General features: G+C 35.5%; 1 protein-coding gene across 1 annotated transcript in view; it reads right to left on the reverse strand.

Annotated features, from left to right (window-relative positions):
• slc24a2 (solute carrier family 24 member 2) overlaps positions 1-10,640 on the reverse strand; it is a 33,089-nt gene extending 22,449 nt beyond the window's left edge. Inside the window, exons 1-2 of the mRNA XM_056461887.1 lie at positions 10,551-10,640; positions 3,771-4,834 (exon numbers count right to left, since the gene is read on the reverse strand). Coding sequence (XP_056317862.1) covers positions 3,771-4,682 — 912 coding nt within the window. The 5' untranslated portion in view covers positions 4,683-4,834; positions 10,551-10,640. The remainder of the gene's footprint in view (positions 1-3,770; positions 4,835-10,550) is intronic.
• Between the last annotated feature and the right edge of the window lie 10,417 nt (positions 10,641-21,057).

Here is a 21,057-nt window from a genome sequence, read left to right on the forward strand (position 1 = left end):
ATCAGCATTATTTTTATTCATATCAACTCCAGAGGTGAGGCAATATATTGCTTGGTGCCAAAATAATGTAGACACTTTTGGACAATTAGGTAAAAACATGCCTGAATATTGGTGAACAGTTTTGTATATGTAAACTAAGCTATTTGTGCAATTATTTGTTTCTTTACTTCTTACCAGCTGAACCCAAGATGTTTCCTCACCATCAAAGATTGTCAAAATGCTACTTATTTCAATGTTCAATAGTATTGTTTTAGCATCTAAAAATCGCACAAACATCTTTTTGTGAAATGTTTCAATGAAAAGTGTGGCACATACATACAAAAATAAGCTGCTTACTGTTTAATTAAGTTCATTATGTCTGTAAAATGTATGCTTATTACTACTGTTTACTGTATATATTTAAAATGTCCTCCTATTGGTTGATTTCTGTGTTTGTCCCATAATGAACCCAAGAAGTGGAAAGCTCTAAACAGTGCAACAGGTAATGAAGAAACTGGTTAAGAAGAAAAAATAGTGGTTAAAATGCACAATTAACCACAAAACCTACACTAGGAGCTCTTCAAGCTGATGTCAAGAAACCTAAATGTGTCAGGACAAAAAAAAAAGTTTTATTTTGCTACTTCAGATGTCTTGACTGGCTTTTAGAACAGTTGTTATTATTTATCTTTCTTCATCTCCCTGCTGCCTGTAGAACAGGGGTGTTTCTCAGCTGACTGTGCACTCAGAGCTGCGTTGTCTGCTGTGTCCAGGTGACACCTGCTATAAGTCCTAATCCGGCTCAGAGAGGTGATAAAACTGTCTGTGTTCTTTTCATTGGGAACACTATTTCTCAGCCAACAATCATGGTCTGCTGTCATCGCTGTTGCAAATAGTTTCCTATGTAGGTTTGTTAAGTGCTCAAGATCCCAGAGTTTATGCTGCTTTATTGTAGGAAAGATGTCATTTCAATCAATGCAATGGTGTAATAATGTTAATGTGCCTTAGTTTGAATTATTTTACACTATTTCTTTAATGAGCATTCATAGATGCAGTCCTGAAATTTAGAATAAGGAGCATTTTTTAAAGCCAACCTATTTGTAATTAATGTCTGAATGTCTATGCTAAATGTTCTGTTTTGCAAGGAAAATACATAACAAGTGCATATTTAAAAACAGTGCTATACAGGTTATAGTTTTTGCACATTGGTGGGCTTTATTTGTTGTTAAATATCAGTTATTTCAATGGCACTTGAATTTGTCTTTTACTTTTATCTTTAATTATTATTTACATAAATGTCTTTGTTTGACATATTTTTTTAAAGATAATTAAAGGGTATCTTTTTTAAAATAATTAAAATACAATTATTCAATATTATATCTTTTTTAATTAATTATTTCTATTTTATTTTATGTAAAATTTAATATTTTATCAGTCATGATAAAACGAGGGTGTGAATTACGGGTTGGGGGGGGGGGGGGGGGGGGGCTTGATCCCCCCTAAAGGACGTCAAAACAAGATGTATGGGAGGGTCCCTTTGAATCTGAGAAAAAAAAAACACTCTGATCTGCATTTTAAATAATGATGTTAATATTTAAAATAATAGATATCCCTATAACGGTTCATACAATTGTGAATGCATAATTGCGCCAATCAGTTTATGCGAGAAAAAAGTCATTCAACAGTCTGAAACCGGCAGTTTTAGAGCACTGTAAGAGTTCACAAGACTGATTCCTCATAAAACGGGTGTTAGTTTCTATATAAAGCCTAAAAGTAAAGTCAAATTAGATGCATAGTTTGTAAAGTTTGACCTAAAGTAAGCCGAAAGAGCTAATCAGGTCAGAATACACTGAATAGCCTATTCCACAAAACACTGAAAACCTAAATATATTTTATTTAAAAAATACATGTAATTTAACATGTATTAGCCTACACAAACAAACATTACATAAAAAGTTGTGGCTCTAGTCGCTCCTGGACCCTTTGTCGAGAGCCACTGTTATTAGGGATGGGCAACTTCAACAATCCTGCAGATCTGATCTCCAAACCTAATCAGCATACCTGCCAACATTTGTCTCTGATAATCTGTGAGACCGGGGGTGCGGGGGTTGTGGGTTTTCGGGGGTGAGGTATCTGAATAACACTGTTGAGAACTGGGTTAATACCTATACTGTGGTGTTAGTAACTGTACTAGTATGGAGCGGGTTTTGAGGGGCTGCTGCAATACCGGATACTATACCAAAGTTGGCGAATCGGGGGTGTTACAGAAATTGACACCAATAAAATTAAAATTACGGGAATTTTCTTGGAGAAATAACAAAATGGGAGGGTGCAGGAGATGGGTCTGAAATAAGGGAGACTCCGGGGAAAACGGGAGTTTTAAGCAGCGTTTACACTGGACTTTTCTCCCCACAGACTTCCATTCATACGCAAGTGAATGCATCAGTATGGAAACGCAAGCTCGTGCAACAAGTTCGTTCATTCGCAGTTTGCTCCGGTGCAAAGTTCAAGTTTGGTGAACTCTGACCTGCGAAATCGCATCATGTAACTGCATAAAACCAATTGAAGATCAAAACATGACCTCTCTGGACAGAATTTTTTAATATGGACAAATCGCTCGCTTTTTTAAATGTCTAAACATCTGGTTTAATCCCGCCCCTTTTCGCAGCGCCGTACTACAGAATTTCCCAAACTCAAACCATAGTTTGACCGCAGCTTTAGCGGGTATGCTAACCAGCTTGTAGCTTTCTAATGATCTTGAAGACACTGATTAGCTTGTTCAGGTATCTTTGATTACTGCTGGAGCCAAACACTGCAGGATAAAGCTGCGGTCACACTAGAGTTTGATTCTGTCGTGCGGTGCTGCGAAAAGGGGCGGGATTAAACAAGATGATTAGACATTAAAAAAGCAAGCGATAGCTCCATGTTTTAAATTTCTATCCAGAGAGGTCTTGTTTTGATCCTCGATTGGTCTCACGGAGTCAAGTGATGCGATTTCGTAGGTCAGAGTTCACCAAGCTTGAACTTTGCACAGCAGCGTCCTGTGAAACTTGACGCATGACCCTGCGTTTCTGTTCTGATGCATTCGCGTGCGTATGAATGGAAGTCTATGTGGAGAAAAGTCCAGTGTGACCGCAGCTTATAGCCATGGTCACACTAAAGTAGGGGTGACCAACCCTGTTCCTGGGGATCTACCTTCCAGCAGATTTCGGTTGTAACCCATATCAAACACACCTGCCTGTAATTATCAAGTGCTGTTGAGGTTCTAATGAATTGGTTCAAGTGTGTTTGATCAGAGTTGGAGCTGAACTCTACAGGAAGGTAGATCTCCGGGAACAGGTTTGAGCACCCTTACACTATAGTTTGCTTCTGTCTTGATTCTGTCATATGGTGCTGTGACAAATAAAACAAGATTATGTGACTGATAAAACGAACGACTGCTCCATTATCTACAATATAATATTTCTACACAGAGGGCTCAAGTTTTGATCTTCTATTGGTCTGACGCATATTGCAATATCACAGGTCAGAGTTCACCAAGCTTGAACTTCAGAATGCAGCAACATGTCATATGAGCTTGTGTTTCTGGTCTGCTGCACTCACCTGCGTATGAATGGAAGTCTATGGGGCGAAAAGTGCAATGTGACCGCAGTTTAATGGTCCTCCTGGACCAAAGTTGCCCATCCCTGACTGTGATACACAGTTTTCTAACACCAGTGGCAGGTAAATCACATCCACCAAAAGCCACCTTTGACCCGGGAAGCATTTTGTTCACCTGGAAACATGTGACTCACCTTAGGAGGAGCTTCAATGTCATCCACCTGATTCCCGAATAGTCGAGTCTTGATCAAAGTCTCTACATTGCTGTTGTACTTCATAAAAGTGACATAGCTACCGTAACAGCACAGCAGTGCAAAGCTCTCAATGTAGGTAATGTAGTTATCCAGGAAGAAGACGATGAGCATTATTAGTCCAATGATATAAAAACTGACATCTCTAAACAGAGGCCACCAGGTGAGGTTGAGGATCTCACGTGAAAAGAGAGCGCACATCCCAATCACAAACAAGATGTTGAAGACGGCAGAGCCCACGATGGTCCCGATGCCCACGTTACTGTGTGAGATGAACACGCCGATCACTGAGGTGAAGAGTTCGGGAGCAGAGCCTCCGGCGGCCATGAATGTAGCACCCGCTACGTCATCCGAGATCTCCAGTTTCTCAGTGATCACCGTGAGGGCCGGGACGAAGAACTCATCGCAGACGATGGCCAGGGCTATGAACATGTACATCATCCCGAACATATGCAGCACGACGGCACCTTGCCTCCTCTCCTCCAGCGTGAACAGATCTTCAGGGTATTCGCCCTTGCTGTGTTCGGCGGACGAGGCCATGGCGATAGGCATGTCTGCCGAAACGTTTCGCTCCTCGTCGGAAGAGAGGACAGTTCTGTGTGGCACTGGCTCTGCAAGTCCCTCATGGTTGGTGAGAGAGCTGAGTGGCGTCCATCTCGGGATCGGGCCCAAAGTGGAGGTAAAGGCACTCCAGGACAGGAACGACGTGACGACAGAGACGCTCAGGATAAAACCGAAAATCCGCGAAGGACGTAGTTTCCTCCTGACGTACTGCACTCGGTGGTGGCGCTTGCTGTTCTGCTCCAGAGGGGTGCAAAAGGCCCCCAGGTTGATGCTGGGGAACGTGGGATCCATGGTTGATGGTGCAGCTTGGGGGTCTGGTGGGCTGAGATCTATGGAGCGCCGGGCATGTTTAAATGCCTGCTGTACTTAAACCTGACTGGAACAATGTATTCCACGATTCCTTGCAGGATCCAGAGTCTCTAATGGTTTCCTCATAATAATCTCTGAAACGACACATCACAACAATCATGTGAGAAAGAGTTAAGAAGAATTTCTGTTTACCAACACTGATATGCTTTACTTTCATTCTTCTGCTGAACTCAAAAGACGACATTTTGCAGAAAGAGCTCAAGTAAATAGCTAATCCTGCATTTTCTTCCATACTATGTTGGCTTTCTCACATTCTTCAAAGTATCTTCATTTCTGTTTAGCAAAAGTGGTGAAGGACCATTTTTCTAAAACTGATTCCTCACCCGTTCTACGTGGCCTTTCATTTAAAGCAAGCTTTGCTCTACCATCTAGCATTAAAGGGATATTTTATCTAGGCCTGTCACAATAATCAATATATTGACTTATCGTACAACACATGAACCTAAATCCTTTTTGGTGATGCAATATATAGCGCCCTTACATAAAAAAAAACAATTCTAGCAGCATTTTAGCTCATAGTGCAATATCTCTAGCTCTACAGTCAGTGTCAGTATGGTTAAAAAACACTCTAGTCTTTACTATAAATTACTATAACATATTTTAATGTGGGTGTCTGACAACTGAAAACAGATCTGGTAGCAGATATCGCAGCCTCTGTTACTTTTTACCTTGCTCTTTAGTATTATTTAGTATTATCATTTAGTATTATTTATTTGTTTAGGAAATACGTTTCCACATTCTGATTCTATTTAGATGCCTAATTATTCAATTGTTAAAATCACTATAATTGAATAAAATATTTTTGAAATAAAATATTATGTGTTCTTTGCAAGAGTGTACTTACATGTGATTGTTTTATATTGTCGTTCTGGCATTATAATGTATAATAAATGGCATAAAACTGTCTTAAAATGGTAATAATATCAGTTATCGCAATATATTTTGGTGCAATATATCATACAACAAAAATAGATATCGCGACAGGCCATTTCCATTCATAAAATTGAAATTATTTGATCATTTATTTGCCTAATGTTGTTACAAATAATTTATGCAAGATGCAATTAAGCTTACAGTCCAAAGACATGCGGTACAGGTGAATTGGGTAGTCTAAATTGTCCATAGTGTATGTGTGTGAGTGAGTGTGTATGGATGTTCCCCAGAGTTGGGTTGCGGCTGGAAGGGCATCCGCTGCGTAAAATATGTGCTGGATGGGTTGGGTGTGGCGACCCCTGATTAATAAAGGGAATAAGCCGAAAAGAAAATGAATGAATGAATTTTGTCATCATTTTGGTGACCAAGACTACCTCCTTTAAATTCAACAGAAGACATACAGGTTTGGACTGTAATTTCTTATTTTATATAAAATAATAATAATTAGGCAAATAATAATAACATTTATATTTTTTTTTAATTAATAAATTTATTTATTTGTTTATTTATTTCTTTGTTTGTTTATTTATTCATTTTATAAATTTATTATTGCCTTGATTTTGGCGTATAATTTTATGTGTCAATTAAGTGCCTTCAATTAATGGTTTTATGTGATCCCACATTTTAAGTGATCAGACCACTCCTGGTATTGAAAGCATTGGAATAAATGTTTGTAAGTTTTTAAAATGGTGTTGTTGTATGTACAATCATGATTGTATTGTGTGTTTTGTGTTTTTATATGGACTCAAGAGTCTAAAATAAAAAGAATGGATTTATTATTATTAGGCAAACCAAAAAACATTGTTGGAAGGATGACATACAGACAAACATAATTTAATCAATTACTGTCAGCCTTTTTGACTACAGCTTCACTAATCAGTGATGTACAGGTTAATATTATTGGCAGATGCTGTGGTTTTTGTTTGGCAGCGATAACAAGCTTTCTTTTGCAGCACAATAGAGCCGCTGAGCTATAGATCTAATTGGTGTGACAACTGGACTATGTTACCAAAGCAACAGAGCAGCTTAACGTTTTCACCCCAATTACTTTTCTACTCCAGGTTCTAATAAGTTAATATAAATATCACTTTTTAATTGAAATATTACCATATTAACATAACAATAATAATAATCATTTATTTTTGTATAGAAAAAAACTTAAAACTTAATTCTCAAAGCACTTTACACTAAAGGCAGAAAAAAATGCTATGCAGAAGATAAATATTCTATATATAAAAAATAAAACAAGTCAGAAACGTACCATACTAACTTTTTTAACATGCATGAAATCAACATTACAGCTATCTAACAGGTCAAGGATAATAAAAAGATTTTAGACCACCCTCATACTGCATTTCATAAAATGAATGCTTCCTAAGTGTCAAAATGCGACTAAAAATCTGCATTAGTGAGTAGATGCATTAGTATTATTAGCCTGTTAATGGAAAACCTATTTATTAATTCAAAGAATGTCTGAGAATGCATTATGTATTAGCACAATTATGATGATTTTAAAGATATAAGTGTACATATTTAACAGGATGTGTACCAATGTGACCTTTTCACTTGAGCAGCTCATAACAGTGTTTCAGTGTCTCGCAGTTTGGAATAAATGCTGCTTCACATGACAGAAAAGTCCAATATCAAGCGTACTAATAATATCTGTTAAGTCAAATATATATGTATGTTAACAGAAAGTAGTCCAAGGCACTCGGAAAATTTAAAAAGCCTTTATTCACATGGCTAAATCTTAAAAAAAACCTACGCGTTTAGGCAAGGATCTGCCTTCATCAGGGTAACAGTGATCATGTGCGTCTAGAGTCTCTTTTGAGTACTATGGTCACATGACTCATTCAAACATCTCAACAACACTCAAATAATTTAACAAACATAGTCAACCATCATCATTAATTCAGCATAGATAGAGGGTGACTTTAAACCATGCACAGACATACAGAAAAATATGCTTAAACATGGTATACATACATACTTCCGAACACAAATTTACATGTGCACATACATGTACATATACACACATACACGTATAAAAACATGTACACATAACAAAATACATGTTTTTTTTCTTCTTTTTTGTAAAACAGCTTTTCTATAGATGTTCCACAGATTGTCATCATATATATTGTAAAATGTGTTTGTATATTCTTATGTTTCTCATGTTTTTATATGAGTATGTGTGTAAATATATATGTATGTGCATGCACATGTAAATGTGTGTTCGGAAGTGTGTATGTACATGCCATGTTTAAGCATATTTTTCTGTATATCTGTGCATGGTTTAAAGTCGCCCTCTATCTATGCTGAATTAATGATGATGGTTGACTATGTTTGTTAAATTATTTGAGTGTTGTTGAAATGTTTGAATGAGTCATGTGACCATAGTACTCAAAAGAGACTCTAGACGCACCTGATCACTGTTACCCTCATGAAGGCAGATCCTTACTGAAACGCGAAGGTTTTTTTAAGATTTAGCCATGTGAATAAAGGCTTTTTAAATTTTCCACATTTTCCGAGTGTTTTGGACTAATTTCTGTTGTTGTTTTTATGAATCCCTTACTCAAGGAGCACCGACCAAATATTTGAGTTACCCCTGAGCGCTTTTTGTTTGTCTGTCTGGATTAATATATGTATGTTACTTTAAGCACCCTGTATATCAAATTATAATTGTGTCATTTTTCATGATTTTTATAATTATAATTTTTTAATTTATAATTTTAGAGGTCTATACACTGAAAAAAGTGTTGCATGCAAAACTGTTGCAAACTATTTATTTGTGTTGAATTTAAACAAACAAATTAAATTTAATAATGTTCAACTTAATTTGTTTGTTTAAATTCAGCCCAAATAAATTGTTTACAACCTCCTAACGTAAAAAAATTGAGTAAATCCAAGGAATCATCTTTGAATAATTTTTTTCAGTGTAGGCCACCACGCAAGTCCTATACTGGAATCTCATTACACATTATTACCAATCTGAACTAGTCCAAAACATTTAATAATCCGGCAGTAAGCTACAGCTACACTGTAAAAAATGTTTGTTAATTAACACTTTCTGTATTTTGTGATTCATTTCATTTCAGTATTTTGGTTTAAGTTTACTGCTGTGAATTGCATTATGTGACCTTGAGCTCTGCTTTGTCTACTTTTGATGTTAAAAATTCAACTCTACAGTTTAACCAAGTGACTTTTATTGACATTTTAGTACGCTGAAAAAAATATTCAAAGACGATTCCTAGGATTTACTAAGTGTTTTTAAGTTAAGTGGTTGTAAACAATTTATTTGGGCTGAATTTAAACAAACAACTTAAGTTGAACAGTACTCATTTTAATTTGTTTGTTTAAATCCAACCCATATAAATTCATTGCAACAGTTTTGCAGAACTCATTTTTTAAGTGTGATTTTAAATAATATGATGTATAAGAAATAATATATAAAGAAATAAGTCTGTAAAATAACAGAAAATGTACGGCCTAAAGTGTTTTGTATTGTAACATACACCAACCTGCAATATAAACACCAACCCAGACTGAAAACTGCTAATTTACAGATATTTTCTTTACAGAGTGCACTGTAAAAAATTAAATCAGAACAATGTTCTTTATGCTACTTAACTAACATTAATCAGTTAATCAAATTTCAACAAATTTATTTTAGCTATACAAAGTTTATCTTAATATTTTTAGTCAGTTTGACTTATATTAGTTGAGAGGACTATAAAAGTTCCTTCAATTCAACAACAAAAATATTATAAAGTGTAAGCTTGTCAATAATTTGGCTCAGTGTTTAGCGTACAGTATCCCAATATCTAAATATAGCCACCTGCTTCCAAAAATTGACCAATCACAGCACGCAGCTCTAAAGAGAGCCATTTTTGTTCTGATCTGGCATGTGCGGGTTACCGCAGGACATGTGCTCATATGTCTAAACCAATAAATAACCATGGTAATCTGGCAGACAGCTCCTGTTCTCACACAATGCATATAAATAATACAGTGAGATTTTAAACCAATTATCCATTTGGAGTTTTACACTGCATAAGATATAAAACAGAAAAATAATCACTGATTTATTAAACAATATTAAGTTGAGCAATTCTACTGCCAGAGTAATATATACCTATTGAATGACGAGCAATGGATGGCAAAGCATATTGGCTAATTTACCACTTCGATATTGCTTTTCCAAACAAAAACTGAATTTAGATACAAATGATAACTGATCATTTCAGAACGATAACTGATAACTTTTTACAATTATGTCATTTATACTGTTAACATGTATAAAAATGCTATTTTAATTTTGCTTAAAAACATTTTTAATATAAGCTAAAAAAACTGCTGAATATAAATGTAAAATGTTAAAACTCCTGGCTGCTTCCTCCGATGAGTCCATCTGTCAAGTTAAGGATTTAATCGGATCTATAGGCCACTGTTATCCTGATTTACACAGCCTTTACTTTCACCCCGACTCACAGTATATCTCAACACATCCTGTGGCACACACACACTAAATAAATGTTTTTTTGCCACCCATAATATCATCAGCACGATAGGAACATTAAGAAATAAGTAACCAGTTGAATGCACCTGTACAGTAAATGAACACCATTTGCATCGGTCACCTTGATTTAAAGACATCTGAAAGCTGAACATATTGAATAAAGCATGAAATCTTTTGATCTTAATTGAACAAACACTTGTGCTTTTCATCATTTTGGCAATTTTCCAAAATTTGCAGGATTATACACATTTACAGTACATAAAAAATCACAAATTAAGAAAAAAATGCATGAAAGCGCATCAAATGCCAAAATAACGCTATCAAATAATGAAATTTACCTTCGCATCTGGTAGTTGAGCGTGGATAGTGAATCTTTCCGAAGAATCCCACAGAGTTACGGAGACCAAGCACTTGCTGTTTGAGTGTCATGGATCAAGAATGCTGCTCCTGCTGCCACAGGTTAAAGGGGAGGTCTGATCTTTCCTCCCTCCCTCGTCTCACGCTCTCCTTCCCTGCCCCATCCTTACCCCTTTGTTCTGTCCTTGACAAGTTCGCTACATAACCTGCAACTCTGTACCGAACACATAACGTCAATGGGATTTTCGCTTGCAGTTTACAGTACATGAATGCATACGGGATCTGGTCCCACAAGTTATTAACAACATTTAATTACCAAGTTTAATTGCTTTAAAGTGCAAATAATTAATGTACTCTTAATTTGAGATGATTAAAAACTGTTTTAAAACAATTAACATATAAAATAATGTTAATAAAACTGCTCAAATTATTTTTAATCACCTAATATATATATATTTCACCTGTAAAATCATATTATTGTGACCTTTTCTACACTTAATATGATCTTTTGCTGCTTGTTCAAACTAACTTAAAATGAGCTGATTAACACAATTATTGGGTTTATTTTGGGACAACTTAATTGTTTTATGTTCAATCTACTTAAATTTGTAAAAACAATTAAGTTAACTTGATCGATTTGTGTTGGGACAACATGAAGGAATTATGTGCAACCCAGAATTTTCTTACAATGTGCTTTAATATGATCCTTGTCCTCTAAATGAATAGAAGATTTTTGCACAAGTAAACAAAAACCTGTATTTGACTGTATGGGTGTTTTCCAGTGATGGGTTTCAGCTGGAATGGCATCCGCCGCGTAAAACATATGCTGGATAAGTTGGTGGTTCATTCTGCTGTTGTTACCCCTGATTAATAAAGGGACTAAGCTGAAAAGAAAATGACTGAGTAAATAAAAACCTACATAACATTTTGCGATCCTTAAATGTCGTTCAATTGAGTTTTGGTTCTTCACTTTCCAGATCTCACAAGCCTAGAACAGTCATTTTTAGCACTGATCTCCCTCTTGAGTGGACACCAGTGTTGTAAGGTTAAGATTACCTTTAACCGCTCACTTAAGAATATTACGCAATCTCCACACGATCTTCCCATCCATCCCTCCCTCCTAGATAAACTTTCTGACTCTTTCTCAAGTGCCTGTTCTCAGACAGATGCATGTCAGCGAGCCCCTCACGCAAGGCCAAGATCCGCCGCAGGGTCCCTAGACAGCTGTAACCCAACTCACTCTTACAGGACCTAAAGCCGCCATCCAGCCCCATAGATTGAAGCCATAGATTAATGCATCTTTGTGAGGAGGAGATTAGTCCTGTAAGGCCAAAGCTTTCTCTCAGCTTTAAATAGCATATGAGCGCGGCATGCTGGATGCATCTGAACCTGACCCTGCACTGCATAGAGGACATTTCAGCTTAACTATTGACTAATTCCACCTCCAATCAAGCACACAATCTTCCAGGAAATGGGCCAGGAGTCTGGTCCTTGCCGTTCTGTGGAAAATCATGTAGAGGGTGCACATACATCTGACCCGAGGCTATCAGTGTTCTGCGGGGTGAAACATCCTCCTCACGCTCTGGAGAAACAAACGACACTGTTAAAACACTGAGCCACACTTGACGCCAGTTATGATTTTAGGCATTGTGGGATGGCATGGTATAAGCATTTAAAATGTTCAAGGAACACTATGATTTTTTGAAATTATAGACTCAATTTACAACTCGCATTGTTAATCGCACTTTTAGCTTAGCTTAGCATAGATCATTAAATTGGATTAGACATCTTACATTAGCATCTTGCTCAAAAATGTTCCTATATTTAAAGCTTGACTATTCTGTAGTTATATTGTGTACTAAGATGAATGACAAAATGAAGCGCTGCTATATTCTAGGCTAATATGGCTAGGAGCTATACTTATTCAAGTGTAATAATCAAGAAATGTTGCTGCCATACCATGGCTGCAGCAGGCGCAATGATATTACACAGTGTCTGAAAATCAGCTAACTTCTGTCAATATAACTAACGTGACCCCCCATTGCACAGGGAGTGTGTCTTGCAACCATGGAAACATCTTTGAGAGATGATTAGGAACTATTATCAGGTTCTGTGTAATATTGTTTACCTGCTGCAGCCGTGGTAAAACAAGCCTGTTTGCAAAAAAAATGGAGTGTTGCTTTAATATTCATTTTCTTTTCAGTCCCTTTATTAATCTGGGGTTGCCACAGCGGAATGAACCGCCGTTGCTTTAATATATTATTTAAAATTGTTATGGACCCTTTTTACAAGACTGTGATGTGTTTAACAGTCATCATGATCTTAAATTTTAATATTTTTTAATATTTTTTAAAAATTATACATTTACTTAAATAATATAAAAAAATAAGAGCGTTTATATGCATTTACAGTGCTCAGCATAACTACAGCCCATTTTGAAAATGAATATTTGTATCCATTTCTCAGTGAATATAGGTAGTGTATTTTGGTGCACTTAAACAAAACAGATTTATTAAACAGATATATTTATTAAAATAATATTTTAGTCACTGAACATATTTAGAAATTAAAAGATCATACAATTAAATTCAAGTAAAATATCGCAAAAAAATTACAACCTACAAAATTTCAACAGAATTTTTCCTTTTTTTTGTTTCTTTTGATTTTTTCTTTTTTTAATTTGTTTTTAATATTTTTCTATAACATATGAATTTGGGTGAACTCGTTTTTAGACTGTTATCGAAAGTTATTTGTTAGATAAGCTCCAGATTTGGCTTCAGTACTGACTGATCTATTGTATATGCACAAATATAATATTGTATAGCTTCCTATTAAAAATATGAATCTAAAAAAGAGATTTGTGAGGGGGTAATGATATATGCTGAGCACTGTACGTATGTATTATATAATTTTTGCATGAAATTATGAAAAAACGAATTACCGCTTGTGCAAGGCATTTCTAATGCAGTGTCTATGAGGCTGAGAGTAGATTTGACGTTATTCTCTCCTCTGGCTGCCGTTATCAGTCTCACATATTTTTTTTTTCCTTTTTCTAAAAGTCTTGATAACACCATTGTGGAGCTTTTCTTTTATTATTTCAGAAAATAGGATTGTAAAACAAATTATTTGTAGTACGCTCCCATTCACTGCACTCTAAGTTTACCCAGTTATGACGCCTTCCGCTACTGAAAAACCCAGATATGTGAAAAGGGTCAATTTAGTTCTTATATTTTTGATCTAATTCACTTGGCAGTGTTTATTTTTTCGGAAACCAATATTCAGGTCCAATATTTATATCGAGCTACATAGTTATCTACATAACATAATGAAATAAACAAATGGGCAACAGAACATTTTCCAAAGTAAAAATTAGCAAACTTAACCCAGCAAACAATTTCGTGTTTAATAGATGTCTAATAGAGATCTAAATGTAGACAGCTTTGCTAAAACAAGGTGGGCTGTCAGTGAAAATCAAATAGACATCTAAAAATAGCCTAAAACTAGACTAGTCGTCAATTAGACCGATTAGACAGACATTATATGTGTAGTCATTCATTTGTGTTTATTTGATGACTAGTCTAGTTTTGGCCTATTCTTAGACGTCTATTAGATTTTTACTGACAGCCCAAATTTAGCCTTGTTTTAGCCAAGACGACTATGTTTAGACGTCTATTAGACATCCAATAGACATCTTTTAGAAGCAAAAAATGCTTACTGGGAAAGGGATAGTTCACCCGTAACTAAAGTTTACAATTAGTTTACTCACTCTTAGCCCACTGAAGATGTAGACTTATATTGATGTAGACTCCTTTTCTTCAGTAGAAGATTTTTAGCTGAATAATGTATAATGACAGTATAATGCAAGTCAAGGGTAACACGGTGGCTCAGTGGTTAGCAATGTCGCCCTACAACAAGATGGCGTGTGGATTTTGCTTGTTCTCTTCGAGTTGGCGTGGGTTTTCTCCAGGTGCTTCGGTTTCCCCCACAGTCCAAAGACATGCCACATGAGTAAACTAAATTAGCCATAGTGTGTGAATAAGTGTGTATAGGTTTTTCCCTGTATTGGGTTGCAGCTGGAAGGGCATCCGCTGTGTAAAACATATGCTGGATAAGTTGGCGGTTTAAAAACAACTTTATTTAACAGTTTCTTCTCCTCAGTGTCAGTATAGTGAGCGCATTATTGAGCACTGTGCACTGATGTACACCCTGTGTGCGATTTCATCTGTTTGAAACGAAGCACAGGCACCTCCTATATTGACATTGAGAATAAAAAACTGTTGAATAAAGTCAGTATATTTGTTTTATGTGCACACAAAATGTTTTTTAAGCTTGAAAATATTTAAATTAAATCACTAAATGGTCTATTTTGGGGTTTTTTTGTGTTATTTTTCTTGAATAAGCTGGGACTGTTGCTGTATGAGGAGAATGAGGGAGGTCTCAGATTTAATGTAAAATAACTTAATTTGTATTCTGAAGATGAACGATAGAGGTTTGGAACAACATAATGGTGAGTATTTAATAGTATAACTGTAATTTCTGTGTGAACAAACCCTTTAATTTCAAACCCATACTTTTATTCTCTTCAAGTATCGCCATACATTTTATGTATTTGCATATAGAATTTGGGTGGCATGGTGGCTCAGTGGTTAGCATTGTTGCCTCATAGCAAGAAGGTCGCTGGTTGACTTTGCATGTTCTCCCCGTGTTCACATGGGTTTCGGGTGGCTTTCCACAGTCCAAAGACATGTGCTATAAGTGAAATCGGTCAAATAAATTCACAGTAGTGTATGAGTGTGTGTGTTTGTGTGTGAATGAGTGTGTATGGGTGTTTTCCAATACTGGGTTGCAGCTGGAAGGGCATCCGCTGCATATAACATATGCTGGAATAGTTGGTGGTTCATTCCGCAGTGGAAAATTGTGAAATAAAGACTAAGCCATAGGAAAATGAATGAATAAATAAATATAGAGTTTGTTAGTGTGACCAAGGCCTTATTGCTTCCTGGACATTGACATTATCAAAGTTCAAAACACAGTGACCCCTATTGCTGTGCCTTTGGTTTAAGGGACAGAAAGACAGAGAGTGCCAGTCCCACTGAGCAGTTACTGTGATACCGAGGCCAGGAGATGACTTCTAATCCTATTTTAATCGTGGTGGGATTAAGAAGACACAGCAGATCCTAATCTGCTCAGATTACCCATGCTGCTTCTAAAAGGAAGAAGGAGGCTTGTATAAGCAAGTGCACTTAAGGTGATTCAGAGATCACGGTTTCATTCCCAGCAAGGTCTCGGGGTGGACATACCACTGAAATTTAGTTAAGTACTTGCTTGTGTGCGTTATACTGCAATGATGTTACATTTACGCTTCATATTCATAATTTAATGTCTAAGGGTGGATTTCAAAGATTCATTTCATTACCAAGTCATCTGTGAAATACTGTTTAATGTAGATAAAAATATATGCTTTTTTTTCAATTAACAGTATTTCCCCAAGAGCCATGAAGACTGAGGCAATGATTAATCTGTGCCGCGTGTGTTACAGAAGCACTAATATAAGTAGCCCATGGATATTGGCAAGGTTGTAAAGGCTGTTGTACAGCTTGTGAATATTAATTTATATAAAATGTTCACACAATTAAATCCGGATTTTGTCAGCTTCAAAGGGCAGATACTATTTGGATACTATCTTTCATGTCTCTAGCGCCATCTAACGTTCATACTCGAAACTGCATAATCTACACACCATTACAAGCTGAATTGTTATGACAAGATCTTGTGCTAACCGCATATAACAGCATATTTTATCTTGAAACTTTTCCTGAAATTACGACCAATTTGTATTGTTTAACCCTTTAACTAATTGCTGGACCAAATGGTTGACCATATTTTGACTGATTATATTTTATTGAGAGGAGAACCTAACTTAATTAAGCCTGCTTGAGCCATCTCTACCATCTTTAAGTACGTTACACAAAAAAACAGTACAAAAAAAAAAACAGTTGTTATTAACTCAATCAATAGCACTTGTCACAACATTGTTTCAACCATTGAAGTAAAAAACAAGGAAATCACTCCTGCCATGTAAACTGTTTTTGGTGAAAATTTGCAAGGTAAGCATTTTTTTTTAGATATTACCCAGTAAGAGCCACTACAAAGTCACTGTCCTCTAACTTTACAAAGTTATGTTACTTGGTGCCATGAAAAATATTTAGTATGTTTATAATAATTTTTCAAAAACATGCTCAACCAAATGGTTGATTAGTCACTTTATGGTAAACATAGAAAAGCAAAACTTTTCATATCATGCATTTATGCTGAGAAATATTAACTTTTGATCATTCACAGAATAAATATGATACATCTTGTTATTTATTCATGAATATACTGAGACAATTTCATAAGTATATATTTTTTCGACACTTTTAGTATGCTTTTTGACTAAATATAATATATTCTTAGAACTAATGTGTGGAAATCACATTTTTCAAAGATGATTACCTCCTAAATGGCAAATGCTGGTGTAACGTTACTAGCATTATACAGATGTAAGAGATTGATGTTTGTTTGTTTTTTGCAGTTATTTGATGGATAAAACAGGAAAGGAAGGGAAAGCATGTGTAATTGTAGCTGGAAAGTATTACACTAGTATTTAACTTTAACGTTAGTCCTACTTTTTAGAGTATACATTTCTTATATGATGATAAGTGGGGTTTATTCATAAACTAATTTCGAGAGGATCACGTGCTTATGATTTATCACAGCCGGTCACGTATTAAGCTAATCAGTATCATCCAATCATATGAGCCATAAGCTACTATAAATAACCACAGTCTTCAGTCCACTGTATCTTCGTTTGGAAGAAACCCCCCTTCGCCTCCTTCATTATAGATTGGGCGGCACAGAGGCCCAGTGGTTAGCACTGTTAGCCCCACAGCAAGAACACTGCCAGCCCTGGTCCTGCCAGGTCGGTAGGTGTTTCTGTGAGGAGTTCGTATATTCTCCCCGTATCCGCGTGGGTTTTCCCCGGGTTCTCCGGTTTCCTCCCACCATCCAAATATATACATCATGCATAACAATCAAGCATTTGTCTAGCCCCCCTTTTTCCTCACGTGTTCCCTTAGCTACTGCAGACGGGGAGTTCTGAGATCCACCGAGCTCAGGCTCTCCTCTCGCTCTGCAAACGGGAGGAAGCTCCGGGCTTGAGGATCCCTTGATCTCGGGGCTCTCTCCCGGGACAGCATGCCAAACAAGCTTTTGATGAATCATCACCTAAGTGTGAACTCTTGAAATATGTCTAAAAAGTAAAACGTTGGATTCTTCAATTCATTTTCGATTCAGAACAACAAAATAAGAAAAAAATATTGTGTAACGTTAGTTCACATTACTGGTTTATACTGTTTATTATTGTAGTTTTTACAAATTTATCATAAAAGAAACTGACATGTTTCTACTTACCTTTTTTCCCGCGCTCTGTGACGAGTAAACTCCGCCTACTATATTTTGATTGGCCATCTCAATCAGTTATGATTGTCCTTAGATGGCGGCAGACCTATCACAAATTTTATGTTAACCTAGATTACTAACAGCATGATATATTTGCTTTTGTTTGTTTTTTTATTTCAGTTTTACTGTTTATTGTTGTGCCTTTTTCACCATCCCTTGTCGGAGTTTTAGAGCTGGACCTTAAGGTAACGTTAATCTGCTAACATTAACATAAGCAAGTGCTTCGTATTGTGAATCGATTGTTTTTTTTTTTTTGTATATTATAAATATTATAAACATTAGGGGACAGACTTGTCGTGATTTTATTTTATTTTATCTGCATATACCTATGTGGACATCAGTTTTGCTTTTTGAGAGGTCCTTTAAAGCAGAGATGCCCAAAGTAGGGCCCTTGGGCCAAAGGTGGCCCATTGTAACCTTTGATTTGAACTATTTGTTATATCCCATCTGAGAATGATAGAGGGTTTGTTTGTTTGTTTGTTTCATTTCGCTACAAAAACAAATTGAAATTAAATGTTTCAGTTAACTATAAATGAATCTAAGTTTTAAAAACATGAATACGGTCACTCGACAAATAGAGGACTATGCAGAAGACATTTTCGAGCAAATCAAGGCGAAAACTAGTGTATCTCCATTTTGTTATAAATGAGATTTTTTTTGTTTTCACTGTAATAAGTTCAACATAAAATGTAAAAAAAATATATATACTGTATTAGTTAATATAAAGCAATGTTTGAGTTATTTTTATATATTATTAAATAAATTAGGAAATTGCCCATAGCAACTACATTTACCTTAGGCCCACAAGCCTTAATTTATTAATTCATTCATTTACTTTTCAGCTTAGTCTCTTTATTAATCAGGTGTCGCCACAGCGGAATGAACCGCCAAATTATCCAGCATATGTTTTACGTATAGCGGATGCCCTTCCAGCCTCAACCTATCACTGGGAAACCCACTAGCCTTAATAAAGTTTGGGTTTTGGCCCTGCTTTAAAGGGATAGTTCACCCAAAGTTGAAACTCATGTCATTATTTACGAACCCTTTACTTGTCACAAACCCATTTGACTTACCTTCTTTTTTAAACACAATATATATATATTGGAGAAAGCTGAAAACATGTAACCATTGACTTTCATATTATTTGTTTCTCATAATATGGAAGTCAATGGCTTTTAGCTTTCTTCAAAATATCTTCTTTTGTGTTCAACAGAAGAGGTTTTGAACCACTTGAGGACAAGTAAATAGGGAGTACATTTTCATATTTGGGCGAAATATCCTTTTAAAGGGCACCTATGAATTACCCTGCATTAAAGGCACAGGCAACAAAAACAGCTATGTCCTAACAGCTCATATTTTTCAGATTCAGAAAAGAATAATAAATAATCTGATGGGTATTTTGAGCTGAAACTTTACAGACACATTCTGAATCTGGAGAAACAAAAAGCGTATCTTAAATCTCGAAAAAAGGGCAAAATATAAGCCCTTTAATGTATCTTGAGCAAACAGTTTCATGTGCTGTAAATAGTTTCATAAACTGGCATGTGACCATTACATATACCTAGGGTTGCATGGATTACTGATACTATGGTAGTATCGTGATACTATGGCTCCAAAATACTGGCGTTTGTAAATGGTAGTATCGTCATTAATGGTCTATCTACAATACATAATGTTGCATGTGGAAAGTCACTAAAATGCTCACACACTGGTGCAACATTAGACCATTTTATTTGAATAGTCTGTGGAGCCATTTAAGCAAAACTGTGTAGAATTCACACCTTGTATGGTAGCCTATTGTTTTCTGAAGCTTCAGTTTGAACGCACATCTGAATCAGTACAGTTCTGTTTCTTTCTATATGATTAAGTAGCTACAACAACCGCAACAATCTCTTAAAAAGAGCGACTCATAAAGTGAAAATTATTAATTACTTTGGATTCGTACCTGATGAGACTAAAAAAAAGCTATGGATGAAAAACCCAAACAGCAACAGGAAACATTGAAACAATATTCGACCACTTCATATAGCCTAATTTGCTCTTTTTGTAATGGATTTCGTTCGGTATAACTTGTATCTTTATTTTAATATATTTTTTGTTGGTCATTTATCTACAAAATAAACAAAAAGAAACAATAATTATTAAATAAATTCAAGTAGGCCTATTAAAACATATAAATAGAGTATTTCTGACAATTTTATTCATTTCAGATTTATTACAGTTATGAATTACAGTATCACAATACTACTTGATATCACGATACTTTAGCTGGTATCTTAATGTGAATTAATGGTATTGCGACAACCCTACATATAAAGCAAGTTGAGGATGCTAATTAAATTGAGAGAAAATTAATAACACTTGAATGGTATTAAGTTGACTTTATCAAAGATTCACGCACTGGCTTGCCACATAAAAACATAGAAAATGTATTGTTTCCAATACCACCACATTTGGGAAACAATATAAATGGTTTATTACATCAGTTATCTGTTAAATAACATAATGTAAAATGAGAAAATACACAGAAACATGGGAAAATTTAAAATAAATAAAAACAAAACAAACATAAGACATCCGTATCAAGCTTAAACTAATTTTCTTCAATTAAAGCCATTGAAGTATGCCATTATATTTACTCAGAACAACCCTCTATAGTAATAAAAAGATGATTATGTGTACAAGCTGCAACACTGTTTCCATCTTTAAATGTCAATATCACAACATAACATCGTATTAGCCTTTTATATTTGAGAAAATCCAACATCTTTATTAATTTTTCAGTCAAAAAGTCTACCAAAAATTATTTTTAAGCCCAACACTGGGTTATATTTAGACTAAATTATAAGTGCTAACCAAAAGGGAGATTATTTTAGACCTACATAATACTAAAACATATGCTGTACAGTTTCACTGCATGTGCACATACTGCAAACCGGTTCAAATGCAGTCTTTTGAAATTCTTTGGATTTAACCTTTCACAAAGAC

This window comes from Danio aesculapii, chromosome 1 (genome assembly GCF_903798145.1).
Source record: "Danio aesculapii chromosome 1, fDanAes4.1, whole genome shotgun sequence".
NCBI classification, from domain to species: Eukaryota; Metazoa; Chordata; class Actinopteri; order Cypriniformes; family Danionidae; genus Danio; species Danio aesculapii.